We start from the raw sequence: 14,966 nt of genomic DNA on the forward strand, positions 1-14,966 counted from the left end.
TGTTTGATCTAATCCTTTATTTATACTTTGTATTAATGTTTATATTAGGTACTGATTTAATAATGTTAGATACGACAAGAACAGGTTAATTAAAATAATATTGGGATTAGTTCCGTTACCAAAAGTTTATACAATTTATTTTTAGATGGAAGAGGGAGAGGGGGAAGTCATTTTATTGTTAAATTAGAGATTTTACTTGTTTTTCTTTTTATTATTACTATTATCTTGTTTCTGTTGATATATTAAATGAAGAAAAATAAAAAAATTATTATAAAAATTATTAATGTTATATTATAATGGGTACAATCTAAACTAATAACAATTATTAATGTTATATAATGGGTAAAATCTAATATAGAGTCACTGCAGCATGCATAATTTGTACTGTACCATTCCTAACTTATTTTTATTATTAGTATTATATTGTTTCTGTTGATATATTAAAAGAAGAAAAATAAAAATTATTATAAAAATTATTAATGTTATATTATAATGGGTACAATCTAATCTAATAACAATTATTGTAAAATCTAATATAGAGACACTGCAGCATGCATAATTTGTACTGTACCATTCCTAAGTTTTTTATTATTAGTAGTATTATATTGTTTCTGTTGATATATTAAATGAAGAAAAATAAAAAAAATATTATAAAAAATTATTGTTATATTATAATGGGTACAATCTAATCTAATAACAATTATTGTTATATAATGGGTAAAATCTAATATAGAGTCACTGCAGCATGCATAATTTGTACTGTACCATTCCTAACTTTTTTATTATTAGTAGTATTATATTGTTTCTGTTGATATATTAAATGAAGAAAAATAAAAAAAATATTATAAAAAAATTATTGTTATATTATAATGGGTACAATCTAATCTAATAACACTTATTGTTATATAATGGGTAAAATCTAATATAGAGTCACTGCAGCATGCATAATTTGTACTGTACCATTCCTAACTTGTTTCTCGTCGACTGATATTTGAGAATACGTTTTTTTTAAAAAAAGAACACTTGATCAAGAGCCTAACGAAGTTCGCGAGCAGCCGCGCATAGCTACCCGAAGCGGGGGCGTGTGTTTGTTTGTTTGTTTGTGAGCGGCGTCGGCCCCGCCTTTAGAATAAGCGCCTCCCTCGGCGCGTCAAGAAAGCGACGGAGGGGCGTGGCCAACGGCCAGCCCCGCGTTGGGGGGAAGGGGGCGTGGCGCCAGAGCCCTTTCCTCGAGGCGGTTGCTGCGCGCGCACGCCCGTGCGAGACGGAGGGAGACGGAGGCGAAAGGAGGCCGGCAGATGGGCGGGGCGGGCGGCAACCGTCGCCTCGGCGGGGGGGACGGGGATGTTGTCCGCTCCGCTGAGCGGCCGTGGGGCCGGCCTGGTGCTGGGCCCGTGACCCGGCGGCGGAGGGGCGCCTCGTCGGGACCCGGGCGGCGCTGAGGGGCCTCGCGACGAGAGCGGCGCCATGCCGTGCACCTGCGGGAACTGGCGGCGCTGGATCCGGCCGCTGGTGGCCACCATCTACGTGGTGGGGCTGCTGGTGGCCCTGCCGCTCTGCGTGTGGGAGCTGCAGAAGCTGGAGGTGAGCGAGGAGAGGCCGCCCCGGAAGGGGCTCCGGACGCCCCCCCCCCACGACCCCACTATAAAGAGTGGAGCGGCCGGTCTCGGCGCCGCCTCCGCCTCGCCGGCGCTAGGCCTCCGCTTGCATCCTGTGGGGAAGGCCTAGTACTACTGGTACTACTTAGTACTACTATCACTGGTAGATGGAGCTACTTGAAAAACCCCTGTACTAGGAGTTTTATGGCTATTTTACATAATAATGTTAAATGTGTCCCTGTTTTTTAAAAGTAAAATTTAGAAGACGCATGTACATGAAAATACACAAGGAGTGTACACCTGGGAGATGCAGCATCATTCTGCATGTTTCTCTGTTAATTGCATTTAATTAATGTTTTTGCCTTAAAACATTACTTAAAAGATAAGGTGTACATGCAGACCTGATCCTTCCCAGCCAGTGAAGTACAGCAAAATTGACTTTTAGTGTAGAAACAAGCAAAACCTGTTTTATGCCTGTGCTGGTGAGTGAATCCTCTCTTGAATCTGGTTGCTTGATGTTGTACCTAACTAGACGTTTGTCTGTTCTTGTGCTTAATCAGAGTTCAGTTTTAAGAAGTAATGATTAACAATTGCAAGCAAGCATTTGTTCTAGTAGAAGAGATCGGTCCTTTTTATATTTGCCCTGTTCTTCCTCCAATTAATGCAGGTTCTCCCCTTCATTTGTCCTCAGCATGATACTTGGAAGTATGTTAAGTTCAGGCAGAATGACTGGTTCAAGGTCACCTACTGAGTTTTGTGGCAAGTGGGGATTTAAATCTGGATCTCCTAGGCTGGTTTAAGCCAACTTCTACATCACATCAGCTCTAATTGTGGTAGGGTTGCTTTAGAGTGAGCAAGTTTAGTTTGAATGTACTTTATGGATTGCTTCACCAGTATATTGTCCTTACTGGTTGAATATTCTGCTGTAATTTCATGTATCTGCACTTCCTTATGTTCTTCAAGGTTGGAATCCAAACCAAGGCATGGTTTATTGCTGGAATCTTTTTACTGATGACGATACCAATATCTCTTTGGGGAATATTGCAACATTTGGTTCATTATACTCAACCTGAATTACAAAAACCTATAATAAGGTAACTGCATCTGTTCTGCTGGACGTTTTCCTTTACGATATAAATCCTATGCGACCACCTCTCCCAGTACACCTCCCAGAGAGCGTTAGACAGCTAGCAATAACGTACTGGTGGCTCTGACCCAAGAAGTATCCAGCTGTCTAAAACCAGAGCCTTTTCAGCTCTGGCCCCAGTCTGGTGGAACTCTATCAAATGAGATCTGGGCTCTACAGCACCCGGTTCAATTCTGCAGGGCCGGACTGCAAGACTGAGATGTTCTGCCAGGTCTATGGTTGAGGTAGTGATGGGTATATTGTATACTGGACCTACCCCTAGTTTTATTTCTTCAAAGTTCTTGGTATCTTTGTTTTGTTTTCCCTTTCCTCCTTCCTCTCTCAGTCTGGTTGTCCGCATCACTAAATAATATTAAGTGTGTCAACCAGACTTTTAAATTAATATGGTTTTAATTTATACTGTCATATGTATTTTAACTGATTGTATCAATTTTGGTTGTTAGCCACCCTGAGCTTGACTAGTCAGGAAAGGGCGGGATATAAATTCAATAAGCTCAATTAAAGAATACATTGGTTAATTGCAAATGTGTTTTGTTATGACAGGATTCTATGGATGGTGCCAATTTACAGTCTAGACAGTGTAAGTGTCTTCAAGTTTGTCAGCTTGTTTCCCGCCCTGTTCTATGTAATCCAGCTTCATAGTTCTATGAACTTTTCATATGGCTGGTTTTGCTTAATATACTAACCATTTCATTTACAAAAATGTAATGTGTGTGTATGTCAAATAATTTCCATTAAGGTTAGTCAAAGAAGTAGGAGATGCAAAGTATTTTAAGTGTATTGCTCTTATTGGCTATCACAATAAATAATAGCATGTTATGTAATTGAACTTGGACACACGCATCTATATTTAATATGGGGCTATAAGTCATATGGGTAGACACCAAATTATTGCTTTTCAGTACATCATTTAGCATACCACTGACATTATATACCTAACAGCAACGAGGCAAACAAAGGTTGTAATGGGTGTTTGTAAGTCCTGTTGAATTCAGCAGCACTTGCTTCACATAGATATGCTTAAAATAGGACTATACATTTTCTTTAACTATTAAATTCTTTACTGAGGTTTTGTGCTACTGAATGTGTGATTAATATGTAATCTCTGTATAATCTGTTTACAGTGGGGTTTTTGTCTGATTTCTTAATGTCTCTTTCTTGATAGTGGATAGCATTGAAATATCCGAAAATTGCAATTTATGTGGATACGTGTAGAGAATGCTATGAAGCCTATGTCATCTATAACTTCATGGTATTTCTTTCAAATTATCTGACCAATCGATATCCAAATCTGGTGTTAATTATAGAAGCGAAAGATCAGCAGAAACATTTACCACCATTGTGCTGCTGTCCACCTTGGCCTATGGGAGAGTAAGTATTTCTCTCTTTCTGAGTATTTGTGGAAGTTGATCTAGTAGAGATCATGAAATCCTTACAGGAAAGTTCTTCATTGGTAAAAAAAATCCTTGTAATAAATTGTTCTAATTTAGTGACTGGCTGAAGGAGGTTGTTGTAGATAAGTTTTGACTAAGGATCTGTCAAAATTTCTGAATGTTGAAGCATGGAACCCCAGTAGTAGAATTACCCTTCCCTTCTTTTTATTTATCTAACAACTCTTGTTTCTACCTTCCCCCATGTTTGTGGAGACTATAAATGCTAGGATAATTTCTTTCTGTTGCCATATTCACACATTTTTGCAATCTTGTGATTTCAGTATCGTGGCAAAAGCACCAGGAATTTCTGAGATGAGAAAGTAGACTCAATGGATTATTATCTGTAACTTGATCTCTTAACTGTTACCTGAAGTAGTAGTCTAGCAGGAAATGCTAGCTGCTATTTTTATATACATGGATTGAAAAATACATAATAGGTTGTGAGGGCTGCTATAACTCGCTGTTAACAATGACATTATTTCACTTAATTGGTTTTTATATTTTCTTTGTTAAAATGTTATTTTGATCTCAATTCTCCATTGCACTTTATTTGAGGAGGTTGTCTTTGGAACAACTCTGTCTACTCACTTTGGCTATGAAAGACTTATTAAAACTCTCAATGTAAATAGTCTGAAGGAAAAGTACTTAGTAGCTTGTGTTGCTATATTATACTAACATATTTTGTGTGTCATTTTTTGCAGGGCGTTGTTGTTCAGATGCAAGCTGGGAGTTTTGCAGTATACTGTTGTCAGACCATTCACCACTATAATTGCTTTGTAAGTATTAAGAACCATGCTCCTTTATAATGTTGTATATAGATAATATTCTGTGTCACTTTCCCGTCTCTTTTTAACCATTTTGCATCTTTCTGTTCTGGTGATACTGCAGTTTTCTCCTAACTATAAAGACCTATTAGGATGCAGGACAGTGCTGCAGAGCTTCCACTGAGCTTTTATTTTCTTCTAGCCATAGGGGGCTACTAGCTAATTCTTGTAAGACTTCCAGTGAAAGTGCTGTGCATGCAGAACACTGTGGAAACTGATGCTGCACAAAGAACAGGTGCAATTTACTTCTGAGGTGCTTACCTAAAAGCAGTTGCTGTTTGCCTCAGGTTCCTTTCAAACTTCACAGTTGCCTTTGTAACAGATGATGATTTAGGATAGTATCTTTATCTGATCTCAGTGGAGATCCTGTCCAGACTAGGATCCAATTTTCTTTATATGTGAACAAAATATTATACATTTGGAATGTCACTTGCGTAACAGGGAATCAGTTCCTTTCAAAACAATATTCTACACATGCAGGTAATAATCTTTATACTGGATTACCGTGCCATATCTTATGAAATTACTGAAGGGTATCAAAGAACAGTTTCTTAGTCTGGAGAGGGTAGTCTATTTAAATAACCCTTAACAGAATTTTTAGTAATACTGGCATATTCTACTATCTGATTATTTTATTCTTTCTGATAAAAAGACCATCCATTGACCAGATTGCTGGTGATATATTTAGTACAGACAATATTCTATCTGAGATTGTAAGTAAGCATTACAAGCAAGGATTAGTCTATAGATACAGTCACTGGGTATCCAGCTGTGATCAACAGGAAAGGCCTGTAGTTGTCTCCTCTCCAGGCGAAACATACCAAGCTCCTTCAGCCTTTCCTCATAGGAGGGGTCTGGAGACCAAGTCCTATGAGGAAAGGCTGAAGGAGCGTGGTATGTTTAGCGTGGAGAGGAGACGACTGAGAAGTGATATGATAACCATCTTCAAGTACTTGAAGGGCTGTCATATAGAGGATGGTGCGGAGTTGTTTTCTGTTGCCCCAGAAGGTCAGACCAGAACCATTGGGTTGAAATTAAATCAAAAGAGTTTCCGTCTAAACATTTGGAAGAACTTTCTGACAGTTATAGCGGTTCTTCAGTGGAACAGGCTTCTTTGGGAGGTGGTGGGCTCTTTTTGGATGTTTTTAAGCAGAAGCAAGATGGCCATCTGTTAGCAATGCTGATTCTGTGAACTTAGGTTTATCATGGGGGTGGGGGCAGGAATGGTTGTGTCAGTGTTTGGCTCTCGTGGCCCTTTCTTACATGCCCAGGATAATGCCGATCTCCACTTTGGGGTCAGGAACCAATTTTCCTCCAGGCCAGATTGACCAGGGATCTTGGAGAATTTTTGTTGTCATATTTTGGGCATGGAATAGGGGTCGCAGGGGGTGTGAGGGAAAGGTAGATGCAAATTTCTTGTGCAGGGGGTTGGTGGTCCCTTCCAACTCTTATGATTCTATTTTCTGCCATAGGCATAACTGTTTTGTTCTGGGTTGCTTACAAGACAGGAGGCTTAAAGTGCTTCTTTCATTTTATGCTGAGATTAAGCATTCGGATCATGGGTTGGAAGATGGAGTTACGGCAAACGGTCCATTCCCCAGTCCTGTCTGTAAAACCTCCTCAATGGACACAGAGAACAAAACAACAGTACATACTTTGTCTGGGAAACCAGAATTTTAGAAGGCTGTGCCTCTGACTTTTAAAAATCTCCAGCTAAAATGTGCAAATCATTGGTTACAGTACATGCAGGCAGGACTGCTGCCAAAAGCAGCCATCGTACACATCACATGCAATACAGTGTTGTTACATTGTGAGTATCCTCACTTCATGTTCCACTTAAAAGCACTTCAGTACTTTGCCCTTTAATTTTCTTTAATACAGTAATTTATGCCAGATTTCAAGAGAGGCTTTTGCCAATTTGGAGGTTGTGGCAAACTAGTTTGTTTTAAACCTCAGAGGAAAGCCACATGTAACATTTTGACCTTGGTTCTATCATTTTTTCTGAGACCATTTTGAAAATAGAAAGTTGTGATAAATGGAAATATTCTTGCTCACTTCTGCCAATGGCTTGTGAGCTTATCGTTCCTGAGTTTTTTGAACAGTTGTTTGTGTTTAAACTCTTTCAGAATCTGTGAAATGCTCGGAGTATATGATGAAGGGAACTTTAGCTTCAAAAATGCTTGGACGTATTTAGTCATATTCAACAATATGTCTCAGCTTGTGAGTAACAGTGTTTACTATCTGTTTTGGATTGTTATCAGTGTATTTAATTTGCATTGGTTTTCAATTCAAGATTTTAGTAAAAATTATACTGGCAGTTCTGTGAAAAATAAATCATATAAAGAAAATGGAGAACTTGGTATGTGACTTCATATATTAGGAAAAATTAAGATTTATGCAGAAAGTTAGCTGAGAACTCAGTTTAAGAATGTGCTACTAGTTTTACATGGGCACTGGTTCCTTGCCAAAGTTGAATATGCATTACTCTTTGTGCAAAGCTTGTGCACACCTGTGCTGGCCAATGGCCGTAACAATAAAATGTAAATGCTTGTGCAAACGTTTGATGTGCTTTACTATTTCTGGAAAGAAGCTCAGGCAACTTATACTTTTATACAAATATATATGGTCAAGTGGTTATTTCATGCTAGAAGATTTGTGGGTGGTTTGGCTCTGGAAAACTTATTGATACCTGTTTGGGGGGTGGTATGACATGGACAGAACTGTAGTGCTAGTAAGAATAAGGTAAGTGATTTTTTTTGGTCTGCTTGTAAGAGCAAACTACTATGTTATAATTAGGTTTTGGAAGCAGTATACTAAGGAATGAATTTAGATAATTTGGAACAAGAATAACTCAATATTTGCATTGTTAGACAACTTACTAATTTTATCAAAACAAAAAAACCTACATTGTACAAATACGTTTGAGTTCTAAGAATTTTATTCCTCTATTTTAGTTTGCCATGTACTGCCTTGTACTGTTTTATAAAGTACTGCGGGAAGAATTAAACCCAATCAAACCTGTGGGCAAGTTTCTGTGTGTCAAGATGGTGGTTTTTGTTTCTTTTTGGTAAGTGAAGTATTTGTAAGCAGAGTTGCAAGCGTTCTTTTAATTATGTATTTATAATTGTCATTGATTTTGTTAAAAGCAAAACTAAATATTAAAACAATGAAGGGAAATGGTGGTAGTATATAAATATCTAAATATGTGGTAGTATATAAATATCTAAATATGCCCTGTTTGTAAGTTTTCAGATGTCTTGTACTTTTGTTATCTAAAGAAATTACAGTAAACTTGTTTTTTATAAAAGCATGATCCATCTGAAGATAAACTGATAAATTTTATTTATTGCAGTGTGAGAGATTTTGTTCATATGACTCATCTATTAAAATCAATGAGAATATAAAATGCTTGCAGTTAGCAACATTGTGCTTTTTGGTAGAGTCTTCAGTCTTCCAAAATGTGAACAGAACATTTAGCACCAACAGTGTGTGTGTTCAAAACACTATCATGGAGAAAAAAAACTTTTTTTTCTTCTTGGAACTGCCACTCAGCCCAGTACCAGCCTCTCTAGAGATTCCTTTATCCTAGTTGATTCATGTTCACTATTCCTGTGTGAAGACTGACCAGAATTTGCCAAGTCCCACTCAGCCACTTCACTGATGTGCTGTTTGGTTGCCTTTCTTGGCATTTTAATACTTTTCTGACTTGTTTACAGAGTGAACCTGTCTCTTAACAGTGCCTTTTATAGAGTTTTGAGCATAATGATGGCCTAAACTTTTTCATTGCCAATATTCTTTATAGGCAAGCTGTACTTATTGCATTGCTGGTGAAAGTTGGTGTTATCTCTGAGCATGACACATGGGAATGGAGGAGTGTAGAAGAAGTGGCAACTGGCTTACAAGTAAGTAGGAATAGCTGTTGGGAATATAAAGTTGAACAGAAAACACCCTTCTAGTTTGGGAGAAATAGACTGAGTTGCCTTTTCACCTTAAGTATTATTACTGTTCGTTCAGTCATTTGCAGTGAAATCCTATGTAGAGTGACTTATGCATAGGATTGCACTCTTTGCTGGTGTAGCCTCGCTAAAGTCAATGGGGCTATTTTTCACTTTTTTAAAAAATGGGTGTTTTTCACTTTATTCTGGCCAGGAAGCCTTTGCGAAGGCGGTGCAGCTGCGCCGCTCCCGGCCACTGCCTACGTGCCCCCCCTTTGAGGAATGGGCTGTCAGTGTGCAACAACAATTATTTTGAGTTTCCTTTCTCCACAATACAAAACTAAGAAATTAACTTTATATTTTCCTGTGAGGTTAAACTTAAAACTGGTGTTTCAGTGTGACTAATATAGTAGTGAGTGTTAACTTTTAGCAAGCTACACCACTGGCTTTCTGGTTCATCTTTGTGGGCTGTATAACGTGGTTCTTGAAGGGTGCCACTGTCCTTGGTTTTGTGTCCTCTATCTGATTAAGTGGGAAGATACGGTAAAGAAATTAAAGTCTTAGTAGATTGCTAAATGTTTGTAGGCCATAGTTTGACTATTAAAATTTTTTGGCTGGCAATGCTGTAGATATTGTTATATTTTGCTATTGATCCGTAAAATAATCAGCCTTTATATATGAAGGAAATGCTGTGAGGAATACAAAGCAAAACTGCAATTGTCTAATTAAGCAGAAGTGAACTTCCCTTTATTTCAGGACTTTATCATCTGTGTGGAGATGTTCTTTGCTGCAATTGCTCACCACTACAGTTTTTCCTACAAGCCTTATGTTCAAGAAGCTGAAGAAGGCTCTTGCTTTGATTCCTTTCTTGCAATGTGGGATATTTCTGATATCAGGGCAGATGTAACTGAACAGGTTCGCAATGTTGGTAAGTGACACATTCAAGTAAAAAAAATGCGTCCCTGGCAAATAAAATATATTTACTTAAGTTATTTTGCCAGTTTTTGTACTTCTCTAATTGTAGTGTCAGCCAAGGAAATACTACCTAAAATGTCTTGTTTTTAGGAAGGACAGTATTTGGCCAACCAAGGAAAATGTTTTTTGGTGAAGATCAGGAACAGGATGAACATACAAGTTTACTGTCTTCATCTACTCAAGACCCAATTTCTGCTTCCTCTTCCATACCATCATCTCCTATGGGTCACTATCAAGGGTTTGGACACACTGTGACTCCAACAATGCCTACTGAACCAACTTCGGATGGACTCTATAGCTCTGTGGAAGAGAGAGAAGATTCCCGTGTTCCAACAGAAAAGATTGTGGATTAAACGTTCAACCGTTCTTTTTTCAAATGTGTTACAGGATTTGCTTAAACTTCGGACTGCCCCCAATTCTTCCCAGAGATGTGTCAAGTTGTGACAAACAGCACAGAAGACATTTAGCACAGATGGTTCGAATTCCGGATTCTTTGAATTATATATATGGAATGGAGCCTCACTATGCTGAGGTGAAATGTACATACCAAACATAGTTTTAAGACTCCAGCACAATGATACAACTTAGTATTAAATCATCATTGAATTAAACTGGTAAAATAATTTATGGAACATATTTGGAAACTTTGAGCTCAGGTTTGTAATGAAATTTAGTGAGTTGAAAAAGATACAGTTTAAAATAAAAACTCAGAGGTGAGGTAGAAGACCTAAGATCTTCCCAACTTTTCCTTCAAACCAATGAATCTTTAATACTTGTACTTGTTCCATTCCAGAACATTGTCTCGAATGTATCAAGACTTCTTATGGAACTATTGAGTTGGTACTCCTGCGATCATCATCATCAGTACCAGCATGCCTATTGTACAGTCCAACTAAGCAGAAGTGCTTGAATTTAAACTGCATATGTCCTGGTGGCTTGCCAGTACAGTAACAAAACATCTTCAGCTACCTGTTCAATGGACTGGGAGTTGCTGGACTGGGAGTTGCTCCAGAGGGAGTGAATTAAAAGGCATCCTAATTAGTGTTATAAAATGGAATCATTTAGCACATGGGGAGGAAGAAAAGCCCTGCTCAGTCTTTTGTTTCTGTTGCATTCTCTCACTTCATGTAGAATATTTCCCACTGGTTTATCAAATCTGTATTCTGTGACATGGATACCATCTTAATGCCTCTTAATCTTGAATTCTTAGTCAATTTTTTGAAGGGAAATATACTAATCAACTTATCTTAAGTAACACTAAAGATGTTAGTTAAGGAATGTAACAAATTAGTATTGTTCTAAGGACTTATTGCACATCTGACTAAATGAAGAGGATTTTCTGATTCATTATTACATTTGTACTTGCATTGCATGCTTGCCATCTTACTTTCATGTAGAAAGCTGGAAGCAAGTTTTACATTAAGTGGCATCTTCAGAGGGAGAAAACCCCTATTTTTCAGGATTTAGATGCTCTTTAAAGTCATGGAGGTTTTAAACTGATTTGTGGCTGCTACAATGAAATCTTACAAGTGCTTTTGCGGTACTAGTGTGTCTTGTAAATACTTGGCCTTATTCACTAGGCTGCATATTTAATGGCTAAATTTGATGCATCTTTAAATGAAACTGGAAAAACAGGAAATCATACTTATTCATTGCCTTTATTGTATATAAGCAAATACAATTTTATTTAAACATTTGTTTTGTATTCTGTATTGTCTTGAATGCAAACATGAAAAAGGCAATTGTTCGGCAAGTTACTTTACACATGAACAGAATTTTAGAACCCCAGAATTGCCAGTCAGACACTTAATGTGAGATGCTCCAACAGGAGATGACCAAAACAGGTCCCCTTTTCTAAGTGACTTGACAAGAATTTCTGTGGGCCCCAAAGATGTCATTACTAAGAAAAAAATGTACAGCTTGAGTGCCTTGTAGACACTTCTCTGAGCTGCCAGCCTGTATTTCTTTCCTGGAGTGCATTTCTAATGATTTATTAGGAGCACAGTGCTAAAGGGGGTAGTTGAAGTGGGCTCAGGGACAGCACAGCTTTGCCGCCTCTTGAGCGGCTTGCTGCCTTGTTGGAATGGTATTTTCCCCAAACCCCATGGAACTGCTCCATGCAGTTTCATGGGGCTGCGTCTTCCTTTTTGCAGGTGGAAATTCACATTGGCAAAAGATGGCGTTCAAGGCGTGAGCCCCAACCCAGGAACGCCCTCTTTGATGCTGATGTGAGCCCTTGTGCCGGGGAAACGCCACGGTGGCTGCACTGGTGCTCGTGTGTGGCATTTCCGCACAGCTCCCCATCGCCGGCATTAGTGGCAGTTTAGCCACATGGCACTAACTCTGGTGTAGGGGTCACACTGGCTTCACAGACCTTTCCACCACCCTCTCGAGGATTGCTCTGCCCGAGTATGCTTTGAGCAAGATTCAAAAATGCATAATAGCTATGTTTCCCAGATCTTCATACAATATAGCTTAATTAAAATACCATCCTTTGTCATGATCGTCTAAATTATGGATCTGTTTATGCTTTTTGAATCTGTCATTGGATCTGAATTTACTCATTCTCAAAAGAAATTATTAGGTTAAAATATGCTGTAGCTGAGATGTCTTCTTAGGGTGTACACTTAAGGAAAATTGGGTAAGGCATGATTGTTTTAGTTTGATGTCAGGAGTCTTGTTCTGGAAGTATTAGGACAATACTTCCAATTAATAAAAAATGCCCATCCCCATATGGAATTAAAAGTAGGGAGGGAGACAAAGGAAGGACCCCATGCCTGTCAGCTATTTGCTGGCAGTAAGGAGGCCAGATCTATTCTGATAGAGAACAGTAGCCCTTTAAAATTTAAAGGGCTCCAGGTACCAACGAACAGCCAATGACCAGTAGACTAGGCCTTCAGAGTGTGGAGAAGTGTGTGTGTGTGTATACACACACATATATATCTTTGTAGTCAAGTCTAACAGCTGTAATTTCCTGTGGACTATAGACCAGGCCTACTGGGGCTGGGTCTACTGCCCTTATGAAAAGGCCCCTCTGAACCAGCCCTGGGGCTGCATTCCAGGTCTATATGTCTTTGGATTTTGGTAGTGGCCTGCCTAGCCCCTGACATTGAGAGAATTGGGGTGGGGTGCATGCTAGGCTGCACTGCTGCTAGGGCCCTAAAAGTGCTGAGAAGTTTGGGATGCACCCCTGGAAAGGCCTGCAAGGTAAGTCCTGGGACTGGTTCAGAGGGGCCTGGAGACCAGGTGTATCAGCCATCAGGTGGCTGTTGGTACCTAGGTCCTTTTATACTTGAAAGGGCTACTACATGCTATGCCTGGCCTTTCAACTGGAGGCCACATTCTATAGAAAATAATGGCCCTTTAAAATGTTAAGGGACCCAGGTGCTAACGGACAGTTGGTTCTTAAATCCAATGTTGGATATCATGAACTTGAACCCCCCACACACACCAAAAGGGCATGTGTGTGGGCTGGCAATTTCTGATTATACACCTTCATTTCAACAAGTTGTGAAATCACCTGGAGATATTTGATCTAGACCAGAGTTTCCCAAACATTTGGAGTCATGGAGGACTTTTCAGGACATAAATTTGTCATGGAGCACTAATTTTCACCTAGAACCTATATACTAAACCGAATGACAGTAGTATTTTTCCTTCCAATCTTTTCATGGAGCACTAGAGGTTTTGCGGAGCATCAAGTTCTCCTAGGAGCACAGTTTGGGAACCTCTGATCTAGACCAAAGGCATCCAGGTGATTCCAGGCCGCACATGGAGGTTGGCAACCCTAGAAGAAAAGGTCCCCACTGGTCATACCTATTTTCCCTTTGTCAACAATTCTTCATAATACTTATTGTATGTAACTGTAGTTGAACAGATCAATTATTTTGCTAAAAATCTCAGGCAGGCTGCATATTGGGTAGCTGTTGTCTAAACTGATGAGAAAACAACTGATTGGCAGTCACTACTTTGTGAGGATTTTTGGGGAGTGGAGTGATTTTATATATATATATATATATATATATATATATATATATATAAATTGAATCTTCATGCAGTTTAGAACGGTGGAAGTTTCTGCATTCTCTAAACAGATCTATAGGCTGCACAGTACTATTATTTATGGTTGTCCTACTAAATTTATCACAAACCTTAACAGTAGAGTTATTAACAAAATTTATACCCTACAATTCTGCCCTCCTCAGGGCCGCCAAGGCAGCTAACAGATTAAAAATGTATATAATAAAATGACATGTTAAGTACCAAGCCGCTTTCGACTCATGACCCTATGAATCAATGTCTTATCATTAGCAACCTTGCTCAGGTCTTGCAAACCGAGGGTGGTGGCTTCCTTTATAGAGTCAATCCATCTCATGTTGTGTCTTCCTGTTTTCCTGCTGCCTTCAACTTTTCCTAGCATTATTGTCTTTTCCAGTGAGCCTTCTCAAAATATGATAGCCTCAGTTTAGTCACTTTTAGCTTCTAGGGAGTGTTCAAGCTGGATTTGATCTAGGACCCACTTATTTGGGGTTTTTTTTTGGGGGGGGGGCATCTACAGTATCAGTAAAGCTCTCCTCCAACCCCACATTTCAAAATAATTTAGTTTATTTCTGTCAGCATGCTTCGTTGTCCAGCTTTCGCACCATACATAGTACAAGTAACAGGGAATACTTGATCTTGATTGCCAGTGACAATGACATCTTAAAAACCATTACAACCAACAAAAAACTATACATAATTAAAACAATTAAAACCAAAGCTACAATACACATATAATCCCAAACAATTACAACAGAGGGCAGAAAGGAGGGATCACAAAGGAAGCTCCAAACAAAAAAAAAAACCTTTTACTCAATGACAGAAGAGGGCAACAAAAGCGGACAGATGAGTCTCCCGGGGTGGGAGGAGTTCTGGTACCAGGACTAGGTAGGCCCTCTCCCAGGTTGCCACCTTCTTAATCTCCAAAAGCAGAGGCACCTGAAGCAGGGCTGCACAAGATAACCACAGTGGTTGTATAAGTTCATAACCAGTCATGTTTAATTGAGTTCTGAATA

General features: G+C 39.0%; 1 protein-coding gene across 1 annotated transcript; it reads left to right on the forward strand.

The window, feature by feature from the left end:
• Positions 1-1,433: 1,433 nt before the first annotated feature.
• TMEM184C (transmembrane protein 184C) lies at positions 1,434-10,287 on the forward strand. The gene is made up of 10 exons (XM_056855374.1): positions 1,434-1,584; positions 2,562-2,692; positions 3,289-3,325; positions 3,911-4,116; positions 4,880-4,954; positions 7,129-7,222; positions 7,957-8,069; positions 8,805-8,904; positions 9,694-9,865; positions 10,003-10,287. The coding sequence occupies exons 1-10, from the start codon at positions 1,468-1,470 to the stop codon at positions 10,263-10,265; spliced, it is 1,308 nt and encodes a 435-aa protein (XP_056711352.1). The 5' UTR covers positions 1,434-1,467; the 3' UTR covers positions 10,266-10,287.
• The last annotated feature ends 4,679 nt before the right edge of the window (positions 10,288-14,966 follow it).

The sequence above is a fragment of the Euleptes europaea genome, chromosome 9, assembly GCF_029931775.1.
Source record: "Euleptes europaea isolate rEulEur1 chromosome 9, rEulEur1.hap1, whole genome shotgun sequence".
NCBI lineage: Eukaryota > Metazoa > Chordata > Lepidosauria > Squamata > Sphaerodactylidae > Euleptes > Euleptes europaea.

Coding starts and splice junctions, on each gene's coding strand:
- TMEM184C (XM_056855374.1), top strand. CDS start 1,468: ATGCCGTGCACCTGCGGGAACTGGCGGCGCTGGATCCGGCCGCTGGTG. Junction 4,955..7,128: donor TTCACCACTATAATTGCTTT/GTAAGTATTAAG, acceptor AAACTCTTTCAG/AATCTGTGAAATGCTCGGAG. Junction 9,866..10,002: donor TGAACAGGTTCGCAATGTTG/GTAAGTGACACA, acceptor TCTTGTTTTTAG/GAAGGACAGTATTTGGCCAA.